The sequence below is a fragment of the Pan paniscus genome, chromosome 6 (assembly GCF_029289425.2).
Source record: "Pan paniscus chromosome 6, NHGRI_mPanPan1-v2.0_pri, whole genome shotgun sequence".
In the NCBI taxonomy this organism is placed as follows: Eukaryota; Metazoa; Chordata; class Mammalia; order Primates; family Hominidae; genus Pan; species Pan paniscus.
The window spans coordinates 82,038,207-82,053,514 of record NC_073255.2 but is presented as its reverse complement, the minus strand read 5'-3'; the positions used below and the strand labels follow the sequence as shown (position 1 = coordinate 82,053,514).

The following is a 15,308-nucleotide window of genomic DNA, read 5'->3' as shown; positions in this document are numbered from 1 at the left end:
ATACTATGTGACCAACCTCCAGTAAAAGCCCTGGATTCTGAGGTGTACATGAGCTTTCACAAAAAACACTTCACACATGTTGCTAGAGTTTACGGCTGGGGAAGTAAGCACATCCTGGGCAACTCTGCTGGGAGAAGACGCTTTGAATCTTAACAATGCTGGTGTCCTGTAGAATCTGCTCAATGCACAACTACCCTTTATTAATCCTACTTTGTATCTCCTCACTGTAACAAACCATAGCAAGGAATAAATATGCCCTGTGAGAGCCTCGAACGAATTACGAAACCTGGGGGCAGCCCTGGGGACTGCTGACACAGGATGTGACTACAAAGTCATAAGGGAAGTCTTTGGGGTAATGGAATAGTTCTGTATCTTGGCTATGGTGGTGGCTACAGGAATCTACGTATGACATGAAATGTGCATGACACTATACACATACATTGCACAAATATCAATTTCCTGGTTTTGACATTACATTATAGTTATGTAACATGTAACCATTAGGCAAACTAGAAGAGTACACAGGACCTGTCTGTACTATATTTACAGCTTCCTATGGATTTGAAGTCATTAATTGTTCCAAATTTTAAAGTTTAGTTAAAAATCACACATGAACGTTTTTTAATAAAAATAAACACCTATCATGGGACTAATGTGTACCAGTTAAACACAACACTCAGATCATTCTGCTGCTTCTAAGTATAAAAAGAGAGCAAGGGTACCACCAAAAGAGAGTGCCATCATTTGAAAGGCTATGTGGTGGTGGTGACAGCTGTTACGGTAGAAGGCAGGAGAGTCGGCACACCCAGATTGGACATCACAGCTACAGACAGCATATCCTGTAAACACAGGAAGAAACATGGGGGATCAGCTGTGTGAGACTCAACTCCTTCTCTCCTGGGCAGACAGACCTGTCCCTAGACAGTAACCACCACCAGCACTGCTTCCAGGAGGGAGCTCCGAGGGGCCACACATCGCTCCTGTTGGAGCACTGCATTCCAATAAATAGGAGCTTGATTGAGCAACCTGGGCATAAAGAATGCACAATTCAATTGGTCCCACTTATGTCAGGGAAGACAGAGTAAAAATGATCTCTGCTGCTGGGACAGTTAGGATTCTGTAAATTGTGCCTCGGCGCTAGGTTTTATTCTAGGTCCAGGTACCCTAAAAAGGACAGAGAGGTACAAAGCTTACTTACAAAGCTCACAGAACTATTAGTGTTCTTTCTTAAGGCTCTGGATGCAAACCAGTTTCGTCTCAGAAAAGCAAAACGAAAATACTTTGCAGATGTGAGTAGTTTCCCTCTATCCTTCTTGGGGGTCCGCTTCCTATTCCTGGGTTCAATGTCATGCCCTCAGAGGTCATTCCTCTCTCCAGACAACTCATCTGGGACTTACAGGAAACAACCAATCAATTCTAGTAAAACGATAAGGTATCCTTTGACCTCAGTTAAGAAATAAAACTTACGGGTGATTTTTTTCCCTTAATTTTTTTTTTCCAGTTAGAAAATAAAGGAATACTCATTATTTACAAAACCTGACATATACAGACAAGCAAAAAAAAAAAATGTTTTGGTCGGCCGGGCGCAGTGGCTCACGCCTGTAATCCCAGCACTTTGGGAGGTCGAGGTGGGCGGATCACGAGGTCAGGAGATCGAGACCATCCTGGCTAACACGGTGAAACCCCGTCTCTACTAAAAATACAAAAAGTTAGCCGGGCATGGTGGCAGGCGCCTGTAGTCCCAGCTACTCAGGAGGCTGAGGCAGGAGAATGGCATGAACCTGGCAGGCGGAGCTTGCAGTGAGCCGAGATCATGCCACTGCACATCAGCCTGGGCGGCAGAGCGAGACTCCATCTCAAAAAGAAAAAAAGTTTTAGTCATCATCCAGAAGCAGTTACTGTATATGGTACATATTCCTATAGTGTTCCCTCTGCACTCATTCAAATATTTATATACTGATTGATTACTGCACGAAAGGCACTGGGGATACAAATGTAAGTAAAAATAAATCATTTCAGTCATTGCGGAGCTTACTGTGTAATATGAGAGATATGACTATGTATCTGAAAGGTCTAAAGAAAATAAAACACTATTAATGCTGAGAAATTAACTTTAAAATGGCTAACTTTCAAAAAGAATTAACATTTATGTGAAATAACCTAGATAGGTACATGAAATCTGTGGAACTCTTGTAACAGAGAAACAATAACAAGTTAGAAAGTATAAAAAAGATATCAGTCATAATAGCATCAATATGTAAACACTTGTAGAAAAATATTTTAATGAGAAAATATAATCCACATAAAAATAAGGAAATATACTTAACATAATGTGTGAAAATAAATGTTGTAACAGTGTCAAACATTCCAAAATGTGTAAGTTTACTACAAATGGCCATAAAAATCCCACAAGACTTTTTGGAACTCAACAAAATGAATGTCAGCAAAAATAAACAGACTCAATTATTTTTTGATTTTCTAAATTAATTTTCTGAATTTTTATTTGCAAACTAGTTAGAAGACTGTGAACACAAGAACAGACCTGTCAAACCACTACAGGATACACTGACTCAAAAATGAATCCAATGTAATATATAAGGTAATTTAATGTTAGAAGAAGGAGAGGAAGGGGAAATTTTCAATAAATAGTGTTGCAATAACTGGTCAGCAATCTGACACCCCCTACATTAATTACAGGTATCTTTAAAAAGTTAAAGATTTTAGAGACAAACAGAAAATGGAAAGAACTAAAATGAAGTATTCATGAAAGTTCTAAAGAGATGAGTGTCATCTAAGGTTACAAACTGCAGGGAAAGTCAGAAAGGAAACAAAACTTAAAATACATAAACTGAAACATCTAGCTAGTTTTTAAGAGGCTATCTGTAGCCAAAATATAAAAGCAAATAAGGGACTAGAAAAAAAAAATCTGAACAGGACAATGAAGTATTTTATTAAATTCAGAAATAGTACTAACAAAATTTATAAATCTTTGATAGCCAAGCAGGACAAGGTTATGAGCAGACCATGACCTTGAGCAGACCGCAAAATGTGAGCAGTTTGCTAGAAACAGAAACAGAATGCCAAAGGGTATGTGCATTTAAAATTCTGACATATACCAAACTGGTCTGACAAAAAGGCTATACCATTTACATTCCCACCTACAGTGTATGAGGGAATCTGGTCTCCCATAACCTCATAAGCATAGCATTATCGAACTTTAATTTTTTGTCAATCTGATAGGCAAACAAAAAAAAATCATTTAACGTGCATTTCCCTAAGGTTAGCCATCTTTAGAGATATTTATTAGCACTAGTATATTTTCTTTGATTAACTGATTTTGCTCATTTTTCTATGTCATTACTATTTTCTTTTGATTTATAGATATTCTTCTTATATATCTTTCAGTACTCACCTTCATGGTATGAAGACGCCATCATTCTAATAAAAGACTTATTAGCATTTGCAATCTGTAATCCAAGGTTCACCAACTTTCATATGATTAAATATAATGCTTCCAAAATGAATGTGAATGTCAATGTCAGAGTTTTAATGTTAAATATAACAAAACATTATTTGTCCAAACGTTAGCTTGGACAAATAATTCCAAATGATAATCAACTCCCTGGAATACAATGTAGAGCAGAGCAAGCAGGGGAGCATTCTCAAGGAATGAGTTCTAGACAACAGTCTTCTATTGTACTAGATCACGCCCTCCTTGGTTAAGCAAAATTGTAACTCTAATCTGAGCATGCCATTCTCCGGACTAACAGCTCAAAATTACATACAAGATAATCTGGCTACCGTAGCCTACTTTGTACCATTCTCTATGCCCTCGCCCAGGGAAGCAGCACAAATGGTCAATTTATTCACTAAGTTACTGACCAAAAATTATTTCTCCTAACTCCACCTAAAGTAACAGCAACTTGCAACATATTAGGTGGTCTCTGTTAAAGGCATTTCTTTTCTTTACACTTTTTTTTTCTTTTCTTTTCTTGACATAGGATCTGGCTCTATAACCCAGGCTAGAGTGCAGTGGCATGATCACAGCTCACTGTAGCCATGACTGCCCAAGCTCAAGTGATCCTCTCCACCTTAGCTTCCCAAGTAGCTGGGACTACAGGTGTGCACCACCATCCCTGGCTAAATTTTTTGTTTTTGTTTTTGTTTTTTGAGACAGAGTCTCACTCTGTTGCCCAGGCTGGAGTGCAGTGATGCAATCTCAGCTCACTGCAAGCTCCGCCTCCCAAGTTCACACCATTCTCCTGCCTCAGCCTCCACAGGAGCTGGGACTACAGGCACCTGCCACCACGCCCAGCTAATTTTTTGTATTTTTAGTAGAGACCAGGTTTTACTGTGTTAGCCAGGATGGTCTCAATATCCTGACCTCGTGATCCGCCTGCCTTGGCCTCCCAAAGTGCTGGGATTACAGGTGTGAGCCACCGCGCCCGGCCAACAGAGACAGGATCTAGCTATATTTCCCAGGCTGGTCTCGAACTCCTGGCCTCAAGCAATCCTCCCATCTTTGCCACCCAAAGTGCTGGGATTACAGCCATGAGCCAATGCACTCAGCTCAGAACTTTCTTCTCAAAGGCATATCATACTTTTAGCTTTGCTGTAGCCATTTCATCCATAATCACTTGCTGTGGCTGGGTAAAGTGATACACACATACACAGACGCCCACACTGGTTTAGAGAAATACAAAACGCAATGCCTAGACCTGAAATGTATTTATTCAGATTTGTTAGATGGCGCAATGAAATAAATATTTGTGTTATGCTCTAAGCTTTTAAGAAGTCTTTTGTATCTAAAATATAAGACACATATGTAAATGACATCCAACTGAGCTGTACTGGCCATTGTACTGAAAAAGGGCTACCACATGTTGCTACAAGGTCTCACCCTGTTGGCCAGGCTGGTCTCCAACTCCTGGGCTCACGTGATCTGCCCACTGTGGCCTTCCAAAGTGCTGGGATTACGGGTATAAGCCCCCATGCCTGGGCTAAATTCTCAACAGAAATAATAAAAGCCAGAAGATAACCTGACAGTGCTGAAAGATATTAAAGTATGATGGCTTTAAAAAAAAAAAAAAAAAAAAAAAGCTGAAAGAAAAAACCTGCCCACCTAGCATCCAGTGCTCAGTGACTATTTCCTTTAAAAACTGATGGCAAAGGCCTGGCACAGTGGTTCAGGCCTGTAATCCCAGCACTTTGGGAGGCCAAGGTGGGCAGATCATGAGGTCAGGAGATCGAGACTGTCCTGGCTAACATAGTGAAACCCCGTCTCTACTAAAAATACAAAAAAATTAGCCAGGCGTGTTGGCGGGTGCCTGTAGTCCCAGCTATGCGGGAGGTGAGGCAGGAGAATCGCTTGAACCCAGGAGGCAGCCGTTGCAGTAAGCCAAGATTGCGCCACAGCACTCCGGCCTGGGCAACAGAGCAAGACTCTGTCTCAAAAAAAAAAAAAAAAAAAAAAAAATGGCCTAGTACGTTGGCTCATGCCTGTAATCCCAGCACTTTGGGAGGCAGAGGCAGGTGGATCACAAGGTCAGGAGTTCAAGAACAGCCTGGCCAACACAGTAAAACCCCATCTCTACTAAAAATACAAAAATTAGCCAGGCATGGTGGCGCATGCCTGTAGTCCCAGCTACACAGGAGACTGAGGTAGGAGAATTGCTTGAACCCGGGAGGCAGAGGTTGCAGCGAGCCAAGATCGTGCCACTGCACACCAGCCCAGGTGACAGTGTGAGACTCTGTCTCAAAAAAAAAAAAAAAAAAAAGATGGCAAAATAGACATTTTCAGATGAGAAAAAAAACATTGTTATGCGAAGACATCCACTGGAAGAAATACCAGGGAGAGCTCTTCAAACTGAAAGGGAAATTACCCTACCCCAACTGGAACACAGAGATGCAGAGAGAGCCTGGCCCAAAATACAACTTTTATATCCACTGGGTAACACAAAAATTTTTGTGAATCACTTTATTACAGTGGTGTGGAACCAAACCCGTAATATCTCCAAAGTATGCCTGTAATATTTTACAGCAGCCCTGGGGGAAAAAATATACCATCCAATAAGAATTGTTGTAAACTCTACAAATAATTAGAAGAAATGAGTTTTCCACAAATTTACATCGAACTCTGGGTTCACAGCAACACCTGTTCTTTACAAATAGGACAATCATACACCCCAGTTAGCAAGCAGCAGTCCTGGCCTAAAAGCACCCCCTTTGATTCTCAAAAGTGACCTCCTGTGGATAATAAGTTACATGGTCATCCTATTTATGAACCCACTTAGAATAGCCTTCTGTCTGTTCACCTTCAAACCCTACCCTGTTCAAGGATCAAGGGACATCTGACTCCATCTTCCCCACTGACAGGGTAATTCTCTCTCCAGTTCCTGTAGCTTTTTATAAATACAGCCATTATAATACTCATGTCCTATTACAATTACTTGCTTACATGTCCACCCCATGCTCTTAGCCACTTAGCACAGTGCCAGGAACTGAGCAGGTGCTCAATAGATGTTTTTAGGTTTCTCAAACGATTCATCAGAAGACTGGCAAAGTACCTGCAGAGACAGTGTTCTCTCACTTTTGTCCCTTCCACACTCTCCAGGGCCCAGTGAAGGTGGGAGTAAAAAATTAAACAGCAAACAACTAACCTGACAAGCAGTGTTTCTCAGACTTGAATGTACATCAATATCACTTGGAAGACTAGTTAAAACACAGAGTACTGGGTCCCACCCCAGAGTTTCTGATTCAGCTGGCCTGGGATAGGGCCTGAGAATTTGAATTTAGCAAGTTTCCAGGTGATACTGCTAGGAACTACCTTTGAGAACCACTGCTATAAAGAAAATACCACAATTACAAAAATGTCCATTTATTCTCAGGACTTCATTCCCAATGGGAGACTCCCTTTTCGGAATATGAGGAACCATGAGAGAGCTTTTGGAAGAGACAAAAATCAAGACTTTTTTTTTTTTTTTAGACAGAGTTTCACTCTTGTTCCCCAGGCTGGAGTGCAGTGGCATGATCTCGGCTCACTGCAACCTCCACCTTCTGGTTTCAAGTGATTCTCCTGCCTCAGCCTCCCAGTAGCTGGGATTACAGGTGCCCGCCACCATGCCTGGCTAATTTTTGTATTTTTAGTAGAGACAGGGTTTCACCATGTTGGCCAGGCTGGGCTCGAACTCCTGACCTTGTTGTGATCCGTCCACCTCGGACTCCCAAAGCGCTGAGATTACAGGCGTGAGCCACCTCACCCAGCCAAGACTTTTTTTTTTTAATTGGGACAGAGTCTCACTGTCACTCAGGCTGGAATGCAGTGGCACAATCATGGCTCACTGTAGCCTCAAACACCTGGGCTCAAGCAATCTTGAGCCTCAGCCTCCTGAGTAGCTGAGTTCAAGCCACCACACCTGGCTAGTTTTTTGTGGGTTTTTTTTTGGTTTGTTTATATAGATGGGGTCTTTGTTGCCCAGGCTGGTCTTGAAGTCCTGGGCTCAAGTGAGCCTCCCACCTTGGCTTCCCAAAATGCTGGGATTACAGGTGTGAGCCAATGTGCCCAGCCTAAGATTTTGACTTTTGGGACTCAAGGGCCCAGTGAAATAGGAGTCAAAGATCCGGGGAGGAGGCTGGTTTTCCCCTGAAGACACAATCCAAATTCTACAGCCACACAGGGAAGGCTTCAAAACAAAACTAAAAGCCTCTGAAAATCAAGAGTGAAATTTTCAGCAATCTCATTGTTCTCAAGAGACAAATATGACGGTATAAAACCTCTGTCGGGGAGGGACTCCTATAAACTCCCAGACTATCAGCTGAAAGTCTTAGGTGGGTACCTGCTAGGAGTAAGGGCAAATCAGAGCAAAATGCGGCCTTATCCAACCTGCAACACAACCTCAACCCTCAGCTCAGTCTCTAGCAGTATTAGGTGATCAGCCCCACTCTACCTGCCTAGCAAAAGGAAGAGTGATTTCTTCTCTGAAAAATAGCATCATCCAGACCCTTACTGTATTCACGATGTCTCACATTCAGATAACTAAAAACCAACAGGAAACGCAGATAATAGAAACAGATGCTCAGATGATTTATACTTGATTTTACCAGAAAGACTTATTTAATGGTATGTTTTTAAAAACAGAAAAAAAGAGGGAAGGCCAGGTACGGTGGCTCACGCCTGTAATGCCAACACTTTGGGAGGCCGAGGCAGGCAGATCACCTGAGGTCAGGAGATCGAGACCAGCCTGGCCAACACGGTGAAACCCCGTCTCTACTAAAAATACAAAAATTAGCCAGGTGCGGTGGCGCACGTCTGTAATTCCAGCTACTCAGGAGGCTGAGGCAGGAGAATTGCTTGAACCTGGGAGGTGGAGGTTGCAGTAAGCCAAGATCACACCACTGCACTCCCGCCTAGGCGACAATGTGAGAGACTCCGTCTCAAAAAAAAAAAAAAAAAGAAAAAAAGAGGGAAAACATATAAAAAGATTAAGAATTTCAACTGTGAATTGGAATTTGTGTCAAACTGAAATTCTAGATCTGAAAAGTATTTCTAAAATTAAGAATTCAAACCGTGTATTTAACAGCAGAACAAACACAGGAGAAGAGTATTTTCTAGTACTCAGATTCTTCTCCAAATACACATAAAGCATTTGCTGAAGAATGAAACTGAAATCTTTGCATTTCACTGACGTAAATGGCAGAATCACTACCATAATCACTATTGCTCATGTTTGGGGCTGGAACTGGTTGGACCTGTAGTCCAACTGGCTGATCAGTTTTTCTGTCAGAATCTAAGAACCTTAACCTTGAAATAATCTCAACTTATTTCTCAAGCACCATTATATGTGTGTATATTATATTTAAATGTACCAATATATTTATAGCACTAGAAAAATATGTATCTTTTAATGCATTGAGTTACTAGACAGAAGTGTTAAAAAGGCAAAAATTCCTCTTTAAGGAAATAGCTTACATCCTGTAAGTGCTCTTACAGGTAATGAAAAAACGGTGTCTGCAATTTGTTCCCTAATATGTCATAAACCAAAAATAGGCTCTTGGGAGAAAGTAATATCTACTCAACATAGCTGGTATTTAAAGAACTTAAATACTGAATTTCAGTACTGTCTCTGTCATAAAACATTGTATTTCCTGGGGCAAGTAACACCTTAACAATGTTTTATAAAAAGCATCAGCAGTTAGCATATGGGTATGAAAACACTTTGCCATTGAATTTCTCATAAATGGTATTAAAAAGTGTCCATTCATGACTATACAACTTTTAAAACCCTAGACAAATAAAAATCCACATGCACTCACTACAAATAAAATCTACACTCTCATCAGACAAAATCTACATTCTCAATACAACCCCAACTGCAACGGCCAATAAATTTACACAAATAAAAATATAATCCAACTTGCTAAACAGGACCCAAGCGTATTATCTCGTGAGACACCAGTTATGATAAATTTTGGACATTCTATTTCATTATTCTGTAGTTTTGTTTATTTGTTTTTGAGATGGAGTCTCGCTCTGTCGCCCACGCTGGAGTGCAGTGGTGCGATCTCGGCTCACTGCAAGCTCCGCCTCCCAGGTTCCAGCGATTCTCCTGCTTCAGCCTGCCGAGTAGCTGGGACTACAGGCGCCCACCATCACACTCAGCTAATTTTTAAAAATATTTTTAGTAGAGACGGGGTTTAACCGTGTTAGCCAGGATGGTCTCTATCTCCTGACCTCGTGATCCGCCCGCCTTGGCCTCCCAAAGTGCTGAGATTACAGGTGTGAGCCACCGTGCCTGGCCTGTTTGTTTGTTTTTAGAGATGGAGTCTTGCTTTGTTGCCCAGGCTAGAGTGTAGTGGCTATTTACAGACACAATCATAGTGCACTGCAGCCTCTAATACCTGACCTCCAGCAATCCTCCTGCCTCAGCCTCCCAAGTAGTTGGGACTACAGGTGAACAACACCTCGCAAAGTTCTGTTTTTTGTTTTTACACTTTGTATTTGCTTTCTTACAATATTCTATTCCAAACTTTGGTCACTAGCCCAACTCCTTTTTGAGGAACACATTTAGAAAACAATGTCAAAAGCTTTATGGATATACAATTAAGGAAACACAGCATTACATAACTACATTTAGGCAAGGGCAGTTTCACCCACTGTTTACTGAGTAAGACTGAATAAGGATGGTCTCTCTCCATTAACACAATGCATGGCTCCTGCTAGCATTTGATAAATTTGAACTATTATTACTTGAAAGTGCAACTGTTCAGCTGGAGCAAAATACAGGCAACACAACTTACTGGACATTTCATCTGAGACGAGTAGATCTGGATCTGCTCCCATCTTCAGAAATGAATCTTCAGTCTATTTGGTATTCCCTCAGCCCATCTCTGTATGGAGGTGAGGTGGCTTTCATTCAAGTATGTGCCCCTGTCAGACATACACTGGGTCAAGCCACCACCAGGGCTTCAGTGGAGGAAGTCATGGTGAGCCTCAAGGCCTGATATCACCTACCAAGAGCCTCAGGGAACCCAGCCAGCAAAGCAGCAGCGGCCTTGCTCTTATGACATAAAACAGTTTTTGGAGAGTGCCCAGAACCAGGGTGACAGAAAACTCTGTGAGGGTTTCAATAAGGTGCTGAAACAGTGCAGACCTGCAAACAGATTGGTCTAATCAGAAAGTTCGAATTGGAGAAATGGAAAATCAGCTCTCATAACCAAGTGATTTAGCACAAAAATACAATTGATAGTGAAGGTATAAAGTGTAATCATCAGGTAAACCTCTCCTCTCTCATAGCGTCCCTGCTTCAGGACTGCAATGGAAAAGGAAATTCTTACTGTGCAGAATTTCATTAAGATGGCTGGGTAGATGTTTGTGTGGCACCCTTGAACTAGCCGTTATGATTTTATTCTTTGTTGAGTTAATTAGAATAAAGTGATTTTCCTCAAAAAACAAACAAACAAATATGTGCCCTTGTCAGACTGTTCCATCGTGATACCCCCATGATAAACCATGCCTGTTAAAACATATGGCTCCGTGATTCACCAACAACAGAAAACAGATGCATTCAAGGAACTTGTGAGGAAGCACAAACTCAAACCCCACTGCTGATAAATTCATTACAAAAGATCCACTGAGAAAGTATGGAAGGTAGGTGAAGAATGTGCAATCCACCTACTCATCTAGATAATCTAACACAGATCCTTAAATCAGCCTAGAGATCTAAGTACTCGGATCACATTATTTTGCAGGCAAGAGAAATGCTTTTACGGAATGTTTTGATGTTATGTCACCGTCTTACACAAAAAGCCAATAAGGAGTTTTACTAACACACAAAGTAAAACTCGACACCCAGCCCTTTGAAACGCATGCTGGAAAGTCTTTGGGAATCCAAAGCAGAAATGATCTCTTTTGTCGTATGGTCACTGACCCATGTAACTGATTATATTTCTCTCTTAATTGGCTACTCAAAAGCAAAGCCAAATTTGTGGCCCTCTACACTTAAGACTTCAGTCCAAGTGCTCTGTGTACACAGCTCATTCCTGTTTCCATCTTAATTTTCCCTCAGTCCTGCATTCCTCACCCACTTATCTGTTATGTTACCAACAGTATGTCGCACGTATCTTTGTAAGTCATTACAAACCCTTTCTGGAACAAGATGTGGAATAATGGAATAAGTAAATGATATGTTCCACTGAAAAAAATTATAGCACAATAAGAAAACATTTTCTTCGATTAATAAACATTTTCTATGTTCAATTTCTAATGGCATTTTCTTTTATGTGCTCCAAAGTACCTTCTAAAGGAAAAATGAAAGTGCTTAAAATTAGAAAATTCTAATTTTAAGAATTTAAATTTCCTCTGTACAACAGAGGAACTACAAAAATAAAACTTTCATTATGTATTTTTAACTGCAAAGCACACAGAAAATTATAAATATACCCCTATGTGAAAATCCCCCAAAAGCGATTTTTAATTTTAGCATACAGACCAAATCACCATAAATTCAATTACAGTTGTGTATTTATTTTGAATGGGAACTGAACAGACTAGCTTCAAATGTGGTTCATAAGGTCTTTGTACAATTCCTCCTGAGTTGTTCTGTGCCTAGCATAGAGGATGCTGCCAAACCATTCCTTAGGGCGAAACAGCAGAGAATTTAGAGCCCTCAAAACTCTTGTTACATTCCTGCTTCAGAGATTTCAGCAATCTGCTCACTGTTACTGGGGGAAAATTAAAAAGCTTAATACTCTCTCAGTGTGTAATATTTTACGCATTCATGAACACATACTTATTCTAACTTCTGACTTTTAACCACATTTAATTAATTGATCATAATAATGGTATTTGGCCCTCTTAATGACCATTGCCAAGAGAGCTATGCTACCAGAAACAAATTAAAATGTTCCACTAGGGCCGGGCACGGTAGCTCACACCTGTAATCCCAGCACTTTGGGAGGCCAAGGCAGGTGGATCACCTGAGGTCAGAAATTCGAGACCAGCCTGGCCAACATGGTGAAACCCCGTCTCTACTAAAAATAAAAAAATTAGCTCAGCATGGTGGCGCGTGCCTGTTAACACCAGCTACTTGGGAAGCTGAGGCAGGAGAATCACTTGAACCCAGGAGGCAGAGGTTGTAGTAAGCCAAGATCACACTATTGCACTCCAGCCTGGGCAACAAGGCTGAAACTCAGTCTCACTCCAGCAAAAAAAAAATTAGCCGGACGTGGTGGCAGGAGCCCATATTCCCAGCTACTCAGGTGGCTGAGGCACAAGAATCGCTTGAACCGGGGAGGTGGAAGTTGCAGTGAGTAGAGATCGTGCCACCACACTCCAGCCTGGGTGACAGAGCAAGACTTTGTTCTCAAAAAAAAAAAAAAGGTTATATTATAAATAAAAATTACACTTCCTGCCGGGCACGGTGGCTCACGCCTGTAATCGCAGCACTTTGGGAGGCCGAGGCGGGTGGATCACGAGGTCAGGAGTTCGAGATCAGCCTGGCCAATATGGTGAAACCTCGTCTCTACTAAAAATACAAAAAAAATTAGCTGGGTGTGATGGTTAACTACTCAGGAGGCTGAGGCAGAAGAATCCTTGAACCCAGGAAGCAGAGGTTGCAGTGAGCCAAGATCGCGCCACTGCACTCCAGCCTGGGCAACAGAGCAAGACTCCGTCTCAAAAAGAAAAAAAAAAAAGTTAAAAAAAAATCACACTTCCTATCCCACTGACAGTAACTTCATTGAAAACAGGAATTTCACAGGAAACTTCAAAACAGCACCATAAAAGTATAATGTTTTCCTAAAGCATTTTAGGAGCTTTATCCAAACATCAAAGAGATAAACATAAGTTAAATAATATTAAGTGGGATAACTGTTATTTCACATGTTTACATATTTTAACAATAGTCCAGATCATTTAAACTCACTTCAGCCATGTGAAACAACACACATGATGTTTCTACAGTGCTCTATGATAGAAGTGTACATTTAATAAGATTTTCAAGATGTTTGGCCTGTACTATGAAACTTCTTTTTATAGAGACAGGGTATCACTCTGTCACTCAGGCTGTAGTGCAGTGGCTTGATCACAGCTCACTGCAGCCTGGAACTCCTAGGCTCAAGCGATTCTCCCACTTTGGCCTCCCAAAGCACTGGTATTATAGGCATGAGCCACTGCACCAGCCTGAAACTCTTGGTTTTAGTGTGATCACTTTTTTTTTTTTTTTTTTTTTGAGATAGAGTCTCACTCTGTTACCCAGGCTGGAGTGCAGTGGCACAATCTCGGCTCATTGCAATTTCCGCCTCCCGGGATCAAGAGTTTCTTGTGCCTCAGACTCCCGAGTAGCTGAGATCACAGGCGCACATCACCATGCCTGGCTAAGTTTTTTGTATTTTAGTAGAGACGGAGTTTTGCCATCTTGATCCAGGCTGGTCTCAAACTCCTGGCCTTAAGTGATCTGCCCACCTCAGCCTCCCAAAGTGTTGGGATTACAGGTGTGAGCCACCGCACCCAGCCTATGGTGTGATAACTTTACTGATGGGCTAAGAAGCCACTTACTTGGTACCATTTCTATTCTGAGTCACAGGTGTTAGGTTTACACAGGTATTTCCTACATTTGAGGGATAGGTCATCTCTGCTAGAGATGTTTCCTCTGCAGCCAATAAAAACCCACATGCCAGAAATTAAGCTCACACAGTCAAGACTGAAATTCTATGTCTCTAGCCAAAGACTCACATAAGTAAACAGAATTTTAGTTCTATAGGTAGACATCACAATGAGTAAGTACTGATAACATTTTTTTTTTTTTTGAGATGGAGTCTCGCTCTGTCGCTCAGGCTGGAGTGCAGTGGCACAATCTCGGCTCACTGCAAGCTCCGCCTCCCGGGTTCACGCCATTCTCCTGCCTCAGCCTCCTGAGTAGCTGAGACTACAGGCGCCTGCAACCATGCCCGGCTAATTTTTTGTATTTTTATTAGAGACGGGGTTTTACCATGTTAGCCAGGATGGTCTGGATCTCCTGACCTCATGATCCACCCGCCTCAGCTTCCCAAAGTGCTGGGATTACAGGCGTGAGCCACCGTGTCCGGCTGATAACATTTTTTTCACTGAAAACCAGCAACAAAAAATCAAAGAAATCAATGAGTTATTCTTATCAAATCAGTTAAGTACTCATTAAACACTTGTGTGCTCAATTGGGGTTGAGAAAGCAAAGAGAGAAATGAATGCAGAATTCCTGTTTACAAATTAGCCAGGTCAGACATCCTTATAGAAAGAAACAACTAGGAAATGAGTATACATTCACGTCAAGCATCTTTTTTTTTTTTTTTTTTTTGAGACGGAGTCTGGCTCTGTCGCCCAGGCTGGAGTGCAGTGGCGCCATCTCGGCTCACTGCAAGTTCCACCTCCCAGGTTCACGCCATTCTCCTGCCTCAGCCTCCCAAGTAGCTGGGACTACAGGCGCCTGCCACCATGCCCAGCTAATTTTTTGTATTTTTAGTAGAGACAGGGTTTCACCATGTTAGCCAGGATGGTCTTGATCTTCTGACCTCGTGATCCGCCTGCCTCAGCCTCCCAAAGTACTGGGATTACAGGCGTGAGCCACTGCGCCCGGCTATCTTTTTTTTTTTTCTGTAGAGATGCAGTCTTGCTATTTTGCCCAGGCTGGTCTCCAACCCCTGACCTCAAGCAATCCTCCCACTTTGGCCTCCCAAAGTGCTAGAATTACAGGCGTGAGCCACCATGCCTGGCATCATTTCAAACATCTAATAAGCAGAAAAAATTAAAATACAAGATAGCAGTAATTAGCTGGGCG

General features: G+C 41.7%; 1 protein-coding gene across 18 annotated transcripts in view; it reads right to left on the bottom strand.

The window, feature by feature from the left end:
• Nucleotides 1-15,308, bottom strand: part of LOC100993573 (rab5 GDP/GTP exchange factor) — a 76,906-nt gene that overhangs the window by 56,591 nt on the left and 5,007 nt on the right. For 3 of the 18 annotated variants that reach the window (XM_063605767.1, XM_057302703.2, XM_063605768.1), the window contains exon 1: nucleotides 10,297-10,315. The exons of 13 other annotated variants lie outside the window; for them this stretch is intronic. In XM_063605767.1, the coding sequence (XP_063461837.1) occupies nucleotides 10,297-10,303 (7 nt within the window). In that variant the 5' untranslated portion in view covers nucleotides 10,304-10,315. Of the gene's footprint in view, nucleotides 1-10,296; nucleotides 10,645-15,308 lie in introns of those variants that run through there. 2 more of the 18 variants (XM_055115030.2, XM_063605772.1) reach the window with 2 other exon arrangements.